We start from the raw sequence: 15,333 nt of genomic DNA on the forward strand, positions 1-15,333 counted from the left end.
AGTCCTGTTTTGTGAAGATTTCTGTTGTCAAGTAAGTCCCAGACCTGTTTGTTTGGTTGGTTATTAGTTATTTTCTCCCAGCATGTCTGCAAGAACCTAGGTGGGCAATGTGGCTGTGCCTGCGGAGTGCAACCTGGGACAGGCAGGAAAGGTGGGTGAGACTGCTCATTACAGACAACTACCAACCGTGGCTGGTTCCTCCTTCAGAATCGACCTGTTCAAACAGCCAGGGGAGCTGGGCTATTCCTCAACATCATACTTTCCCTAAAATACCTTGGGGAGTCAACAAATCCTTTCCTTCCTTGCTATTTTAAAGGAGAGTAGATGCATCTGGATGAGAGTTGCTGGGAGGAGTTCTGAATTCTGAGATGTGAAAGCTCAGAACCTAAATGACCTGTTTTGACCTAAAAGCTGTTTTGACCTGAAACTAAGGTCTAATATTAGTCATGCTAGAGACCCAGCTAAAACAAACAAACTCTCAACCCCCCCAAAACCTTTGGGAGGGTGGGAACTGAAGAACTCTGGAAGGAAGGTAGGGAATAGCTGCTAATATGTGGTGGTTTGGTTGCTAAGTTGTGTCCGACTCTTGTGACCCCGTGGACTGCAGCCCACCAGGCTCCTCTGTCCATGGGATTTTCTCCAGGCAAGGATACTGGAGTGGGTTGCCATTTCCTCCTCCAGGGGATCTTTCCCACCCAGGGATCAAACCTGGGTCTCCTGTGTTGCAGGCAGATTCCTTACTGACTCAGCTCCGAGGGATGTCCAGCTGCTAACATAAGGGAAACTAATTTTCCTGATAGGCATTTCGTTAAAAATTAAAACAAAGAAAGAAAGGACTGCCAAACCTGACTCTTTTTCATCCTTCCAGATTCATCCATTTTCAAAAGCCCCAGCTTCATAGTTCTCTGATTGCAGATTCTAACCAAGGTGGGCAGAGCAAAGCTCATTTCCTAAGGGAATGAAACTGGCAACGAGGGCTGTGAATCACTAAAGGGAAGTGTTGGCAGAGAAACACTTTAGGATCCAGTAATAGGCTGAGTCCTGGGCTTGCACAGATGGGCTTTCAATGTGGCTGTGGCAGGGCCCTTCTCAATCTCAACAACCAGTGACCTTACCCAAAAGTGGATACATACAGAGGATAGCACAGTCACAAGTGGGCATGGATTTTTATTCTCAGTGCACAATAGTTTGGTTTCTGCTCATCAGCAACAGCTTCATTGGTTCTAAAAAAAAAGATCTCTTTTTTCCTTCTTTTAAAACTCCCCTTCCATTCTTGCTGTCTCAGTGGAACAACATATTTGAATTTCAGAATTGCCATTCGTAGCATTTTTTTCCTAAGAACCATATAAATACATGCAAAACATTGTACAGAGAGCTTAAATAATATTAAAATGCAAATACAGATTGGGTGTACTGTTCAGCTGAACTGTAGATTATAGCAACACACACTGGGATACACATTGCTTTGATATCACCGTTTGTGTATGTCATGCAGATCACGATAATCAATCTTCTGTTTTGTTTTTTTTTTCTTTTGTACAAAATACCAGTGCCTGTTATACTAGTTACTGAAAAGAAAAAAAAAAAGAAACTCAAAATTCCTATCTGTGTGCTAATTTTAAACAATGTAGATAGGTTTGTTGGCACATATATATGGCATATTCACATATGGCATATATACATCCAGGGAGAAAACATGAACCAAAGGCCAATTCAGTCATGGGGAGCTCACCTCCCCCCACCTCTCCTAATCAGGAGGAAAGGGGACAGCAGGTCTAACAGCAGGCTGGGAAGGTAAGGACAGCACTGAGCTAAATGGAAGGATGTCTGGTCTGTTCTGAGCAAGAGCCTGTAAAGGCTGAAGAAGAGCAGGCATTTACAAAGGGTTCCACCCCCACCCCTGCAGTGAGGGGGTCCCCAGCTGTGCAGAGGGAGGAAGAGGAAGTGTGCACTTTGGGATGGCATCAGGGGCTGCTTCAGTCACTAGGCAGGGAAGACAGGAAAGAGAAGAAGTGATGAGTTTAGAGGTTGTGTGAGCTTGCCATGCCCCTGGGTTTTGGCAATGAGGTAATCACTCAGATTTAACTGTGCGGACTCTCCCCTCTGAAGTTCAAGGGAAGAAGAAATGCAAACCCTGAAGAACTCACAAGTGCCTGCGGGATTTCTTGGTCTCTCTACCATACTTAGAGATGGAGAGTCATTTTAGAAGCAGAGGACACCTATGGGAAGGATCTAGTCAAGATTGTCACCTAGGGCTAGAACCAGCCTTTATTTTTCTGTGCAGAGCTATTATCTGCCATCTAATCTATTGCATGAGACTTTTCTAGGGGAGGGGGAGAAGTCTCAAATCAAATCCTTGCACAAAGAAATCACTAATGGAAAACTCCAGGGGCAACAGGAGGTGAAAGAACCATAAAAAATGCAACCCCCAAATCAGAGTACCCATGCAGCCCAGTGTCTTGGGTACCACTCTACTAGCTGTTCTTCAAGAAATATAAATCTACCCGAGGTCCCTGATCCTGATCACTAGTTTCTGATACCCATTTCCATGGGGATGTGCACTTATTTCCTGCCAGCTGTTCCTTCTTCCTGGATGCCTTCCTTCCCATTGGTAATCTACTGCCCATTTTTCTAGTTTTATCAAGAGAGGAATCTAGGATAATATTTCTCCCTTTCCCCCATCAGACTCTTTTCAAATCCAAAGCACCATTTTTTGGGGAAAGCTTTATTAACTTATGCCATATTTATTCACTGCCAGTTGGATCACTGAAACTGAATAGGAAAAAAAATATATAAAAAATATATGCACATAAGCACTTAAACTTGCTCAATTCCATATCAGCAAAATTTATATTAAAAAGTTCTAGAATCCAACAAAATTCTTCCCCCTAAGCATAAAGATGGCTGTTTGGAGAAAGGTAGTGTGGTGCATCGGTTTTAAAACCAATTGCAAATATACTGTAAGTCACCTGTCATGTCTAACAGTTGGTTATGTGCCCGCTTCCACAGGGTCACATGACAGCACTTTATTTTAAATCCTTTAAACAAAATACATATGGCTGACTCAAAAAATATCAGTTTATGATCTAAAGAAAACTATATATTGTTTGCATAATATTTCTATGTTTTCTTTCTTACTATGGAAACCAGAATACACACAAAAAATCCCATTGACTTTAACAAGTAGACACAAGCCCTCAAGAGTAAACTTGTCAGGCACCATGAGAGTCTTTTGGGAGCAGGAATGATAAAATAGCCTCCAAAGTTTGTTTTAAAAATTGATCTGAGGTAATAAAAGACTTGACAGAACTAAATCTTCCAATTACTTAATAAATATACATGTGAACACAGAACACCTCGGGTGATCTGTTTTTCCCCGTTAGTACTGAAGATAGAGGAAAACGAGATCACTGAAGCATGCAACTTTGACAAAACCAGAGTCAGACTTGGGGGCTGATGCACTAATGGGATGTGCAGGGGCACCGTTTCTTTCCTTCTCCTTCCCAGGGCAGCTCTGGTGAGAGAGGGAGGGAGGAGGGAGCCACAGGAGAAGGCTGCAGACGACAGGTCAGGTCACCGGACCCCCAGGTGGACATGCAGCAGTCCCCAGCCGCCTCAGGGCCCTTCTCCCCATCCCCGTCACTCGAGAAAGAGGGGAGAGGCTTCATTTATCCAGTGGAGATGGGACTTGGCAGACATGAGCTGACTCCTGCACAGAAGAGCTTATATCAGCACAGCAGGGAGAGAAATGGAGAAACTGCACATGCGGCTCCACCCCGTCCCATTAAGGAACACTTAAAAAATCTCCTAGCCAATTCCCTGGCTCCTGAGAGCCAGATGGGGAAGGGGATGCTTTGGGCAGTGCTCAGGGGGAGAAGGCACAGGGCCTCCTTGGGCCGCACTGAGAATTCTAGAAGGGGCTTGAGCAGGGTGTAGGGAGCGGGAGTGGGGGGGAGCCTCCTTTTGCTCCTTTAAGTCAGCAGAGTGTCACTGGAGCCAAATATTTTCAAAATCAGAATATATGAGAAAGGCTGGGGCCCTTTCAGCGACTAGATGAGTCAAGGGACACAGCAGAGTAGAATTAGAAAACCGAAGGCAATGTCCAAGCTGACCCCAGTCACCTGAGCTCCAGGTTTCTGGCTTCTCAGATCCTGCTGCAAGGGCACCTTGGCCTCTCCCACGCCTCCTCAGTCCTCACTCCCCCAACAATCAGGCCCCACCCGAGAAAAGCCTTAGCAGATGGCTGTGAAAGCAGTAGTGGTTACCCCAAGGAGGGCTCATAGTTGGCTTCGATGGTCTGTCTTGTCCTAGATCTGCCAGCTTCTGTTCCTTAATATCCAAGTCCAGTTAGGAGGCAGGGTCAACCTTAATTCATTCCTTTGCCACCACTTTAGGAATAGGAGAAAGCTCAGGCTTCAGGTAAAAACTACAAACCACATATACGTGTGCTTTGTGGTCAAGGCTCATCTTCCTGGGACTCAGAAACCACATGCCCGACAAGATGGCAGCTTAGAAGTAGACAACCTGGCAACAACCGGGATATCGTATTACCTGCTCTCAACTGCATCCAAAGGACCATCAGCAAAGAAATGTATCTGTCTCTAGAAATAAATCAAGAGTTCCATTGGGGCCAGAAGGGAGAAAGGTCAAAGCTGACTCAACTCACCCATATTCTTTCCATTTTCTTAATCATCGCAACTTAAAAGAGTGAAGGTAAGGAAGACAATGGTCACAAAGGACCAAGAGATTGTGGGGAGGTTTGATTGGAAGGGCAGAAAGAGGTTAAGGGCCTTAGGTATAAGTTTTCAAAATGGAAAAATTGTTTTAAAACAATCATTCTATAGGCTGAATCTGTACCTTCCATTCTTACCTCAACACATTTCATTTGATGATGTTTGTAGCTCTGAATTTTGAACTGAGCTCATAAACAGCATAGACTCATAGGGTAAAAATCCAGAAGTAAGGAGACTAGTGACATAGGCATGAATACTGGGGAGAACTGGAGGTGGGGTAGACGCCAAGATGATTTTCGTCATTTCTCTCAAAATGACTACTGACACATCCAAGGAATAGATCCACCACTCATCACTTGCCTGGGGCTTAACTGGGTCCTGCTACAAACCCCAACTTAAGTTTCAGTTAAAATCCTTGTGGGTCTGTGCTCTTGCCTCTTCACGGTCAGGTGCAGTTCACACATACTTGGGAGCAGCTAACATGACAGTGAAAACTCCCATCATCACCTTACTGATGGGACAGATAAAAAGGGAGATAGGGAAGGCAGGAATGGGAATCAGAGGATGAAGTTCAAACTGACGTCTCCAGGCTGTGCAGAGGGCTGTCCGAGTGGGAAGCAACAATTTGTACTTGGCAGCAATCCACCAAATTGTTGTTCCTGTTGGTTTGTGGAGTGACCTCACCATCCGGCGAGGGCATCTTAGTCCCAGGCTTAGACACCTTTTCAAAAATTTCCTCTTCTTGCTCATCCAGGAGTGGTGTTCGCGGCCCCTCCTCATCTATGGTGAATTCAGGGTGGGTCATGAAGTTGTGGATGGAGTTTTGGTTCCTGGGTTTCTGAATGCTTTCGTGGAGGGAACTATGGAACGCTTTGACCACTTTGATCTACACCAGGGGAAGGAAAAGGAGGGTGAGAAAATGCAGTGGTGAGAACTGGTCAGCAGAACAGGGAACTGGGTGGTTTGATGACAGAAACAAAGCCCAAACTACAGAACACTACTGCTCCACAACCCAGACCAGACGCATGAGAAGAGACCATGAAACACTAGAACATCACGTGACTTAAATTTCAAGCACTGAGGTGGGGTGGGGAGAGTGAATAATGACAAACAACTAGAGTATTTCAAAGCTGCATAAAAAAAGTAGAAAACCCAAAGCAAAGTTAGCATTCCCAAACAATCTACTCTTAAAATTAAATAGGAAACAAAAAGTTTCATTAGTTCTTTTAGATGGAAGGCAAGGACATTGGAATTAGGTGTAATTTAATAGTCAAACTTAAAAGTTGATCCAGACATGTGGATTTCTGTGTTGGGGCCAAATATTTTGTGAGTGTGGAATGGGAGATTACACATTGAAGTTTAGTTATCTGTTGAAAACCCTCAATAAGCCAAACACACATCAATTTGCACACAATACACGTTGGGTGATAAGCGGCCATGAACGCTGTGCGGCAAGGCAGACAACACCGTGCAGCTGTGTTAGAAGCATGCAAGAAATCAAAACTCTTATACTCTCCAATTTAATAATTGCTCTTTCAGTCAGGAAACATGCATATGTTTATATCCCATAATCTCCACCATGTCCTCTTCCCCCAAACAAAGCAGAACTCCACTCCTGCAGTCCCTCCCCTTGAAGAGATGGATAAATACAGGCATCACAGCTGCCCCCTCTGGGGCTGACAGAGGGCTGCTCTCTCAGTTCAGATGAGGTTGGACGCCTGCGGCCATGACTCTGACACACAGCAGCGGTGCCGAGTCATAAAGCTTTCTCTAGCTGTTTGTAAGTTACGAAGAGGAACATAATCTTAGGTAGGGGAGGGAGAGTGTGGGGTCAGAACAGAGCCACTCAGGCCAGGAGGCTTTTCTGATGGGATGGACCAAGAGGATGGGGGAAAGGAAACCACCTGTAGTTTGGGCAGAGGGGAACACACTGCCTCTCAGAGCCACAGGCTTTGCTCACTGCACAACAAAGGAAGGGGCTCAGTTTAGAAAAGAAGAAGAAACACTTGACCAGCACTGATCCCTCTGCCCAGCCTTCACTTTATCCATAGGCACCAGCTCTTCTGGCAGCTGCTTTTCTGAACTGGAAACCTCTCTGAGGTACGCTTTAGAACTTGGGTTGCTAGAACTGGAGTAGGGGGCAAGGTGGGATCCCGAGAGGCTGGAGAGAGAGGGGAAAAGCAAGTGGTCGTAGGACAGTTTTAGTTCTCAGGAGGTGGCTGATCCTAGACTTATCCCAAAGTTGTTTCATCAGAAAATAAATGGAGATGATGCAGGAGAGACTGCTGAGGTGGGAGAGGGAAGAGAAGTGATGGGGGCTGGGGTAGGGCACCTCCTCCATCACACTGCTCTCAGCAGAGAACAGTTTCCTGAAGAGGATGGATCCAGCACAGCACTCGGAGAGACAGGCAAATAGGCTGCACAGCTTGTCTCGAGGCTCCCTGTCACTGTGCAGAGCCCTCAGAGGCGAAGCTGCATCTCTGCCAGCCAAGGCTTTCTCTGTCTTGCCTCACTCCACGGCACATGGGCGGACCCACAGGACAGAGGGCACCCAGCGCTCAGAAGGCAGAGGACGGTGTCACCCAGTGAGATCAGCTCAGCGCTTCAGCCGAGAAGAATCGAGGGACCTGGGCACACATTCGCCTTGCTACACACGAAGTTAGGACCTATTCTTCTGTCCTTTTGGTAAGATCAGATGGAATACAGGTTACATCTGGTTTTCAGGAAGTCCCAAGTTATAATGGGTCTATGTCGAATCTTAGAGCAAAGCAACTTGGATTAAGTGAGATCGAATCCAATGCCCTAGTTAGGAGACGGGCTCAAAGCCATACTCCCCCCTGAAGGGGTGCTGGCACAGCCCACAGTTTTCACTCACTCTTCTGATCTCCACATTTCTAATAGGTGCTACAGGTAACAGGTACCTCTATACCATGAGCTGATCATCTTCAGTATCTGTGATTTTCAAACTTCCTGCTTCTGTTTTTTTTTTTTTTTTTGAAGCAATTGAATAGTTTGTTAAAACAATTATAAGTGAAGTCCAATCTAGAAAACAGATGTTTAAAAACAGGGGTTGCAATGAGGTTCTGGAGCCCTGTTTCCTGGTTTTTCGTCTCGCCTGTTGGGGGGATGAGTCACTGTTACAGGCAAATAATAAGGGAGATGAAGGTGACGTGGGGATGGGGGGATGGAAAAGATAGGGGCAGTTTCTTCTTTAGGGGAGCAAGGAACAGTCATCCAGCTAGATAACAGGGCTCTGGACTCTAAAGAGAAAGCAGCCGCCTGTAAGGAAAGCTCGAGAAGAGGAGTCAGAGAGCTCGGAAGCACCGTCTGGTGGGCTGGAGGTGGACAGGAGGGTGGTGGGCAGAGGGTGTTGGTTGTGCCAGAAGGCCCCTCGATCCCGGCGCTGACCTCGGAGACTCTGTGACGCGCATGGATGCCCAGCACACAGTTAGCTCATCACCAGCCCGGCCCAGGCGGAGGCAGCCTCCCTTCCTGGTGCACAGCGCCTGGCGCCCGAGCAGTGTGTGGGGGACAAGACAGAGAAAGAGGTGGGTGCTGGGCAAGCTTCAGGCCCTTTCCACTCGGCCAGTCAGCCTTTCCTTCCCGAGTCACCATCGCTCAGAGTCTCTGGGAAACGTCCCTTCTGCAGTGCTTATCCTACAGGTCAAAGTGGCTGATGGAAGAGCAACTCTTTCTCACGGCTCAGAGGTCCAAACCAGGCTGGACCTTAGATTAGGCATGAGTGCTAAGGGCCACTCTCTGGAGTTCAATGAATGGGAAGATGAAGACTCCCTTTTCTTCAGCTGGTATTCTGCAGTTTTCCTTTGCAGAAATCAAGGGAAGTGAAGGAATTAGGGTCTTCTTAGAGAGGGAAATCTTGGGTTTCCCAAGTGGTAGTAGTGGTAAAGAACCTGCCTGCCAATGCAGGAGACATAAGAGACACAGGTTCGATTCCTAGCTCAGGAAGATCCCCTGGAGGAGGGCATGGCAACCCACTCCAGTATTCTTGCCTGGAGAATCCCATGGACAGAGAAGCCTGGCGGGCTATAGACCACAGGGTCACAAAGAGTCAGATGTGACTGAAGCGACTTAGCATGCAGAGAGGGAAATCTGAGAGATCTGTCTGCTGAAGGTTAGATAAATAATTGAATTCGTTTGGAAATCTGGAATGGGGAATGGGTTTTAAAGTGCATGCCTACACCTTCTAGGCCCTCCAGTAAGAAGGCACAGCTGGAGAAAGAGCAGGCATGGCCTGCCTCTGGATTCTCCACCTTTGAAGGTTTGCACCCTGTCCTCTGCCGGCAGCTCTACAGGAGCCCGATGGGCGCTGGCTTTTGCTTAAGTGTCCTCCCACCTTCAAATCACCAGGACAGGTGACACTAACCCTTCCCAACAGAGAGGCAGGATTTAAAAAAGAACAGAAACTAATCAGAAGGACATGGTAAAACTAGAAGAAAACAGGAAACAAGAGGAATATGGGAGGACTAGAGCAAGAGACAGAGAATGCACTGGCACCCCACTGCAGTACTCTTCCCTGGAGAATCCCATGGACGGAGGAGCCTGGTAGGATGCAGTCCATGGGGTCACTAAGAGTCAGACACGACTGAGCGACTTCACTTTCACTTTTCACTTTCATGCATTGGAGAAGGAAATGGAAACCCACTCCAGTGTTCTTGCCTGGAGAATCCCAGGGACCGTCTATGGGGTTGCACAGAGTTGGACACGACTGAAGCAACTTAGCAGCAGCAGCAGAACAAGAGAGCCTTGCATATTGGTAGGGTAAGACGTAGTTCTTGGCCGCCTTTGGGTCTAAAGAACATGCATCTACATAAACCTCCTCTCCGCCTGCCCCTCACACCTCACATAAGAACACTTAGGGCTGGCTAGAAAGACAATGGATAATCTAGGTCTGATCATCCTACACAGTCACAATCAAGTGAACCACAGATAAAGCAGTTGTTCTTTCTTTACCTCCATCGCAGGGTTAGAGCAGTGGTATCCAGGAGTGGGGGAGGAAGAAACAGACTAAACACTCAGCTATTTGAAGCCCACAATGTATTTAACACAGAGAGACTCCTTCCCCACCAAATACCTTAACAGCACTATCAGCAAAGAGACTTCTATTTCCTCTCTGGGTCCCACTTGGGGAAGGTAAAAAGATCAGGAATAGGAAGGCATAAGCATTAGCAATAATCCAATAATCTACCTATAATCTACCAGATCTTAGGGTGAGCCTTGATGGCATTCTGGTTGACAGGATGACTGAGAAAGGGGTCCTAAAACTTTACAGCCAAAATAAAATATGAAGTGTTGGTTATAAGTAAAACAATCAAATTAGAGGAAAGGAGGAAAAAAAAAAAGGTTGCTCTTCAGAAATTCCTAAAAGAAAAAAAAATTTTTTTAACAGGTGAAAAATAAGTTATTTTGATCTTTTTATATATTTCTCCTATGAGATGTGAATGAATAGATTCTTAAACCAGAGTTTGGCTTAAGATCCCTGAAAAATAAAACAATGGGGATGCTCAGACCTGTGCATTTGAACTGAATATCTTTTCTTCACATTCAGCTACTACTTTTATGCCAATACTGCAAGCTAACAGTATAGTGGTGGCCAAAAGGACACTGTTAGTATTGGCCAAACTCAACATTGATTCAACTATGACAGATCTACCGCTTTAAAAAAAATGGGAATAATAGCTTCTTTCATGCCTTTTTTCAGGAGATCTCAAATTTGCCCCCAGATGAAGAGAGTTCCCGAGTCTTCATTTGGCTGAACCTTATACCTAGCCTTAGGAGATAGAGTTGATGCTCAAAGGAGGAGAAGGAGAGGAAAGGAACAACATCTTCAAACAAAGCAACAAACAAAGTAAGGAAAACAAACAAACAGAACTCAAGGAAGGAACAGGCAATGCAGGGGAACAATCAGAAAACAAGATTACTGTCTTTAAAATGGTTACGGTTTAATAGCTTTTCAACATTAAAAAAGTAATAAAATTAAAGGGCACACAGCTAGTTTTGGAGTGGGGAATTTGCCCCAGCTTTTCTTTCCTTAACTCAGAGATCAAAGGGAAAAACCAAAAGGAAAAGATAACCACGACTGGTTAAAGTGAATGCCACGTGCTCTCTTGTGGTCATTTTAGCAAATCATGCATCATAATAGACTATCACTCACTGCCCAGAGTAGGAGATGAAACAGCAGCGGCAACAGAAGTGGTGGGGGGAGATTTGACTGGTGCAACTGTTACATAGGATGAGCTAGGAACATGTTTTACATCAAGGTGTTGACCCATGGTCTGGCGCTTTAGGACTCCCTTAAAAGAGGCTCCCGTCTGGAATGTGTTAATTACGTCGATCTGCAAAGAATCAGAAAGTGAGACAGCTTTGCTCCATAGTCAGAGAGAAGTGGGGAAAGAGGAAGGGAGGGTCCAAGAGGGTTAGGGGAGGGGATGGAAAGAGCTGGGGAAAGGGGACAGGAGATGGGAAGCCAGAGAGAATCCCTCACACACAAAACAACGGTCAGGAGAAGGGGGGAAAAACGTTAATTGCACATCACACTTCATTTAAGGAACAGTTTGCCATGGAGTCTAAATACCCAGCCAGAATCTAGTCTTCCTTTTCCTTTTAGCCTATGATGGACATTCTAGGTGTGCCGGTGTCCAAAAATATCTAAAATTTAAAGGGACTTTTCCCACTCATGACTCCTGATAGAGAGTGACAGCTTATTTACTGCTTTGACCCATACTCTTAAAAAAATTAAGCATGCAATTTAAGATAGTAGGCAAAGTATATATTACTGAGTTTTTAGGCTCAGGAACTCTAAACCAATTAAATTGATTACTTATTATTGCAGATTTTCCAGGAAAACAACTTATGTGTTTAAACAGAGGCAGTGTAGTAGCCCATACACAAGTGGCCATGGGGGAAAGGCTCCTGGACCACAAAATTGCTGGGCTCACCCTCTTCTGGGTTATTCTCTGAGATACCCTTTCCTTGGGTGGGAGTGGACAAGGCCTCTGAAGGCTGAGCTTAGGAGCCCAGTGGCCAGGCCCTTAGAGAGACGGCCTCTAGCAGCAGTCGTGTCCCTGGAATCGCCGGCACAAGGGCAGTCAAGAGCTCAGAAGGTAGATGGGCCCAGGAGGAGCTGGCTGGGAGTGGCGGCGGTGCTCACCAGCTGCGGGTCTAGCCCTGCACAAACTGCCTCTGATTTTCAGGGTCCGACTCCTCAGAGACAGAGGCAACGAAGGCCATTTGTCTTCTGACAGTGGCCTTGATGTGAGGCCTCGGTAACCTACCACCCTCATCCCTGACTTCTGACTAACAAGGAACAAATCAAAAAGAATTCCCTTACCCTTCAGGATCTGGTAGAATCACCTTAAAAATGCCCAAATGCCTAACACAACGGGTCAGTCTACCAGGGAGGCGGGAGAGGTGCTGACCCCACTCATCTAACCTCACTTCCCCAGGTGAGAGGGAGAGCAGGGACCTTGCGAGTCAGACAGTTGCTCTTATTTATAAAGCTTCCTGAGAAGCCATGAAATGTTTAGGGCTAGTTTCTGGATTCAGACCAGGTTTGAGCTAAAATACCACTCCTATCACATGATACAGTCCTCACTTCCAAGGGATGGAGGAGCCTAATGCTGTGGGAGAAAAAGGTCTGCATGTGGGAAGGGCTCAGCCACACGAAGAAGGAGCTGGAGAGTCACTCCTCTGGCTTGTTAAGGCCACAGGGTCCCAACCTCCTGATGAAGCTGGAAGTTTAGCAAGATTCAAGCCCTCGAGTTTCCCAAACTTCTGCTCTCTGGTGCTTTTAGGTCTCCCAAAGCTACAGAGACCAGGACGAGACAGAGCCTGGCACTTCCCATGTCAGGTGCTGCAAGGAGAAGGACAAGGACCGGCTCTGCTGAGTGAAGGGCTGATGCCAGGACAGGGCTTTAGGATCCAGGGTGAAGGTTAGCACAGTCAGCCGCAGCTGCTGGGGAATCAGGGGTGATGGCACAGACTGCTCATCACGGCATCTTTAACAGGTAGCCTTTGTTGCCCAGTTCAGGCTTTAATGTCATTCTGGTCCAAGTACCTCTTGCTCCAACAGAGAAAGGTAGTATACCTAAAGCTATGTAGGCAGCAAAACCAGAGAGGTATAGAGTCGAGGGGATGGACATTGGTAGTGGAGGGGAGGGAAGATCCATGAGTCTCAGCCCCAGGAGAGAAGACTGGGAAGGAGCCACGAGACACTGGAACGAGGGGATCCTGGCTAGGAAAAAATGTACATAGTAGAAGAGGAGGCAGATGATCCTGAAGGGAAGAAAAGAAGACAGGTTATTCTGAAAAGAGCAGGGCTGCAGGGAAGCGCCGAGCCCTCAGAGACGGGAGCCACAGGCTCCGAGCGCTCAGGGCGCGGGGGGCCCTGGCTGGGGGCACGTGCAGTCTGGGGGGGGGGCTGTGGAAACTCTGCAAGTGCTGAGGTGGCTTTTGCAGGTCCCTGGGCTCTCCCTCTGCGAGGAGGAGCTCAAGACAGGGGAAAGGGGCCCCAGGATTTCCCTCCCTAGCCCTGGTCTCCCATTTTCATCTGTTGTCTGTCTACAGGAGACCAATTCCCAGCTGCTACAGGAGTCCTCCCTTACCTGCAGGGGGTAAATCCTAAGACCCCCAGTGGATGCTTGAAATCGCAGATAGTGTTAAATCCTGTATATACTATGTTTTTTCCTAGACTAATGGGCAGGTAGCTGATATGGTGAGGATGTGATAGGCAATGGAATGATTTACATACAGGGAAGGATAGGGTGGGACAGTATGGGACTTCATCAGCGACTCAGAATGGCATAAAGTGGAAAACTTACGAGTTATTTATTTATGGTGGTTTTCATTTAATATTTTCAGATTGTGGGTGACCACAGGTAACTGAAACCAAGGAAAGCAAGGTCATGGATAAGGGGCGATCCCTGTATTTACCGTAGAATATTCTTTTCACCTTTCTTCCCTAGAAAGTGGTGGACTTGACGAAGGAACTGTTGAAACCACATGCAGTGCTATGTTTAGAGGGTGAAATTTACTTCTGGGATCTCTAGCCAATCTGCAGAGAGGGATAGGTGTTCTCTGGACAACACCTTTGAGAACTTGGGGATTTACAGTTACCTGAGACAGGAAATTTTAGGACTAACACAATAGAGGTATGTGAGGTAAGAGCAGGGAAGTGTTAAGATTATCAGTATCTAGACCAGGCCATTTACCCAGGAAAAGGCAGCTATAGTTGCTGCATGAAAGGTGGGGAGAGAAAGTTACTGTAGGGCCAGAGGCAAGGAGCTTAAGGCAGCAGGAGCAGCGTCTATCCCATTTCAGAGAGCGCAGGAAGGGAAATGGTGTGAAGAAATTATAGCCTCTTCTTTTCTGGGGAGAAAATCTGAACCTGTAAAAGACACTCAGGCACTGAGAGACTACTGTTATTTATATACACTTAGCAATAACATTCCCCATCATGGTCTTACATTTGAGTAGGGAAGACATAAAAGAGTGAGTTTCTTTTACAAAGATCCTCCAGATAACATCTACATTCCCGTAACAGCTGCTTGAGGATGTACAGCAAATGTCTGCTGGGGATGATGGTACAGAGATACTGTCTGAAGCCTTTCTTCTGCAGGGTCAGGAAAGACTCTGAACATTTCCCACCGGAGGTTAGGCCTACTGCTTCCAAGAGACTGTAAGCGGGAAGCTTGCCTACCCGTGAAGGGTGGGAAGTGGCCTTCAGACAAGCCCAAAGCTAGAGGACCATGCTGGCAGCTGGGGTCCTGTGTTCTGGGCTCTCCACAATCAGTGTCCTCTCAGAGGAGCCCAAACTGCCGCCTCTGCCATTGTCTATCTTGAAGCAAGGGAGCCTGGGCTACCCACCAATGAGAGGGCCTTAAGAATGGTAGAGACACTGGCCATCAAGAACTACTCCCCTCCCGACACCTCCCAATAAAGACGGAGGGGATTCCTCCTCCAGGGCCAGGACAGGCCACCATCACCATACCTGAGTCTGGATACGGTTCAGGCCCCGGAACCAGAGGATCTGGCCTCTGCGCAGCTCCATCTCTGCGTGGTCGATCTCGTCCAGCCCCTCGGCATCCTTGGTGATCTCCTCTTTGGTGGTGCCATGTCCAGCCTCCTTCAGGAACTTCAGGGATTGGGTAGGTATTGTGGAAATGACCTGAGAGCAGGTGCAGCAAAAGGGGAGACACCAGGATCAGGCTGCAAAGAGCTGTCACTTGGCTGCGTGGGCCAGGCCCTGGGCAAGTCACGCTTGGCCCCAGCACCCCTCTCCCTGGCAGGGAGAACAGAGGGAAAAGGACCAGTCCACCTGGGCCAGCATCTGCCAGGGGCTGACCAGATGCCTGCACTTGCAGACGTATGAAGGAGAACTTAAATTCTAGTATCTGACCAGCATCTGCCTTGGGACTTATTTTATTCTCCTCCTCTTGTCTCAGTTCTCTCTTTCCATTTTGCCGTCTGTCTCTTAAGGAAATGCGAGGTACATAGTGGGAAGGGACACAGACAAGAATCTGGGGCAAAACACGGCTGGGGACAAGACGGTCACAATGTATGTGTGAGCACAAAGGGGAAGGAA

The 15,333-nt window shown here is 47.1% G+C and overlaps 1 protein-coding gene across 5 annotated transcripts in view; it reads right to left on the reverse strand.

The window, feature by feature from the left end:
• Positions 1-1,147: 1,147 nt before the first annotated feature.
• Positions 1,148-15,333, reverse strand: part of ATP2B4 (ATPase plasma membrane Ca2+ transporting 4) — a 100,635-nt gene continuing 86,449 nt past the window's right edge. For 3 of the 5 annotated variants that reach the window (XM_020897709.2, XM_020897711.2, XM_070474634.1), the window contains exons 20-21: positions 14,740-14,916; positions 1,148-5,619 (exon numbers count right to left, since the gene is read on the reverse strand). In XM_020897709.2, coding sequence (XP_020753368.1) covers positions 5,305-5,619; positions 14,740-14,916 — 492 coding nt within the window. In that variant the 3' untranslated portion in view covers positions 1,148-5,304. Of the gene's footprint in view, positions 5,620-10,905; positions 11,087-14,739; positions 14,917-15,333 lie in introns of all 5 variants that reach the window. The other 2 variants (XM_020897715.2, XM_070474635.1) reach the window with 2 other exon arrangements.

This window comes from Odocoileus virginianus, chromosome 11 (genome assembly GCF_023699985.2).
Source record: "Odocoileus virginianus isolate 20LAN1187 ecotype Illinois chromosome 11, Ovbor_1.2, whole genome shotgun sequence".
Taxonomy (NCBI): domain Eukaryota; kingdom Metazoa; phylum Chordata; class Mammalia; order Artiodactyla; family Cervidae; genus Odocoileus; species Odocoileus virginianus.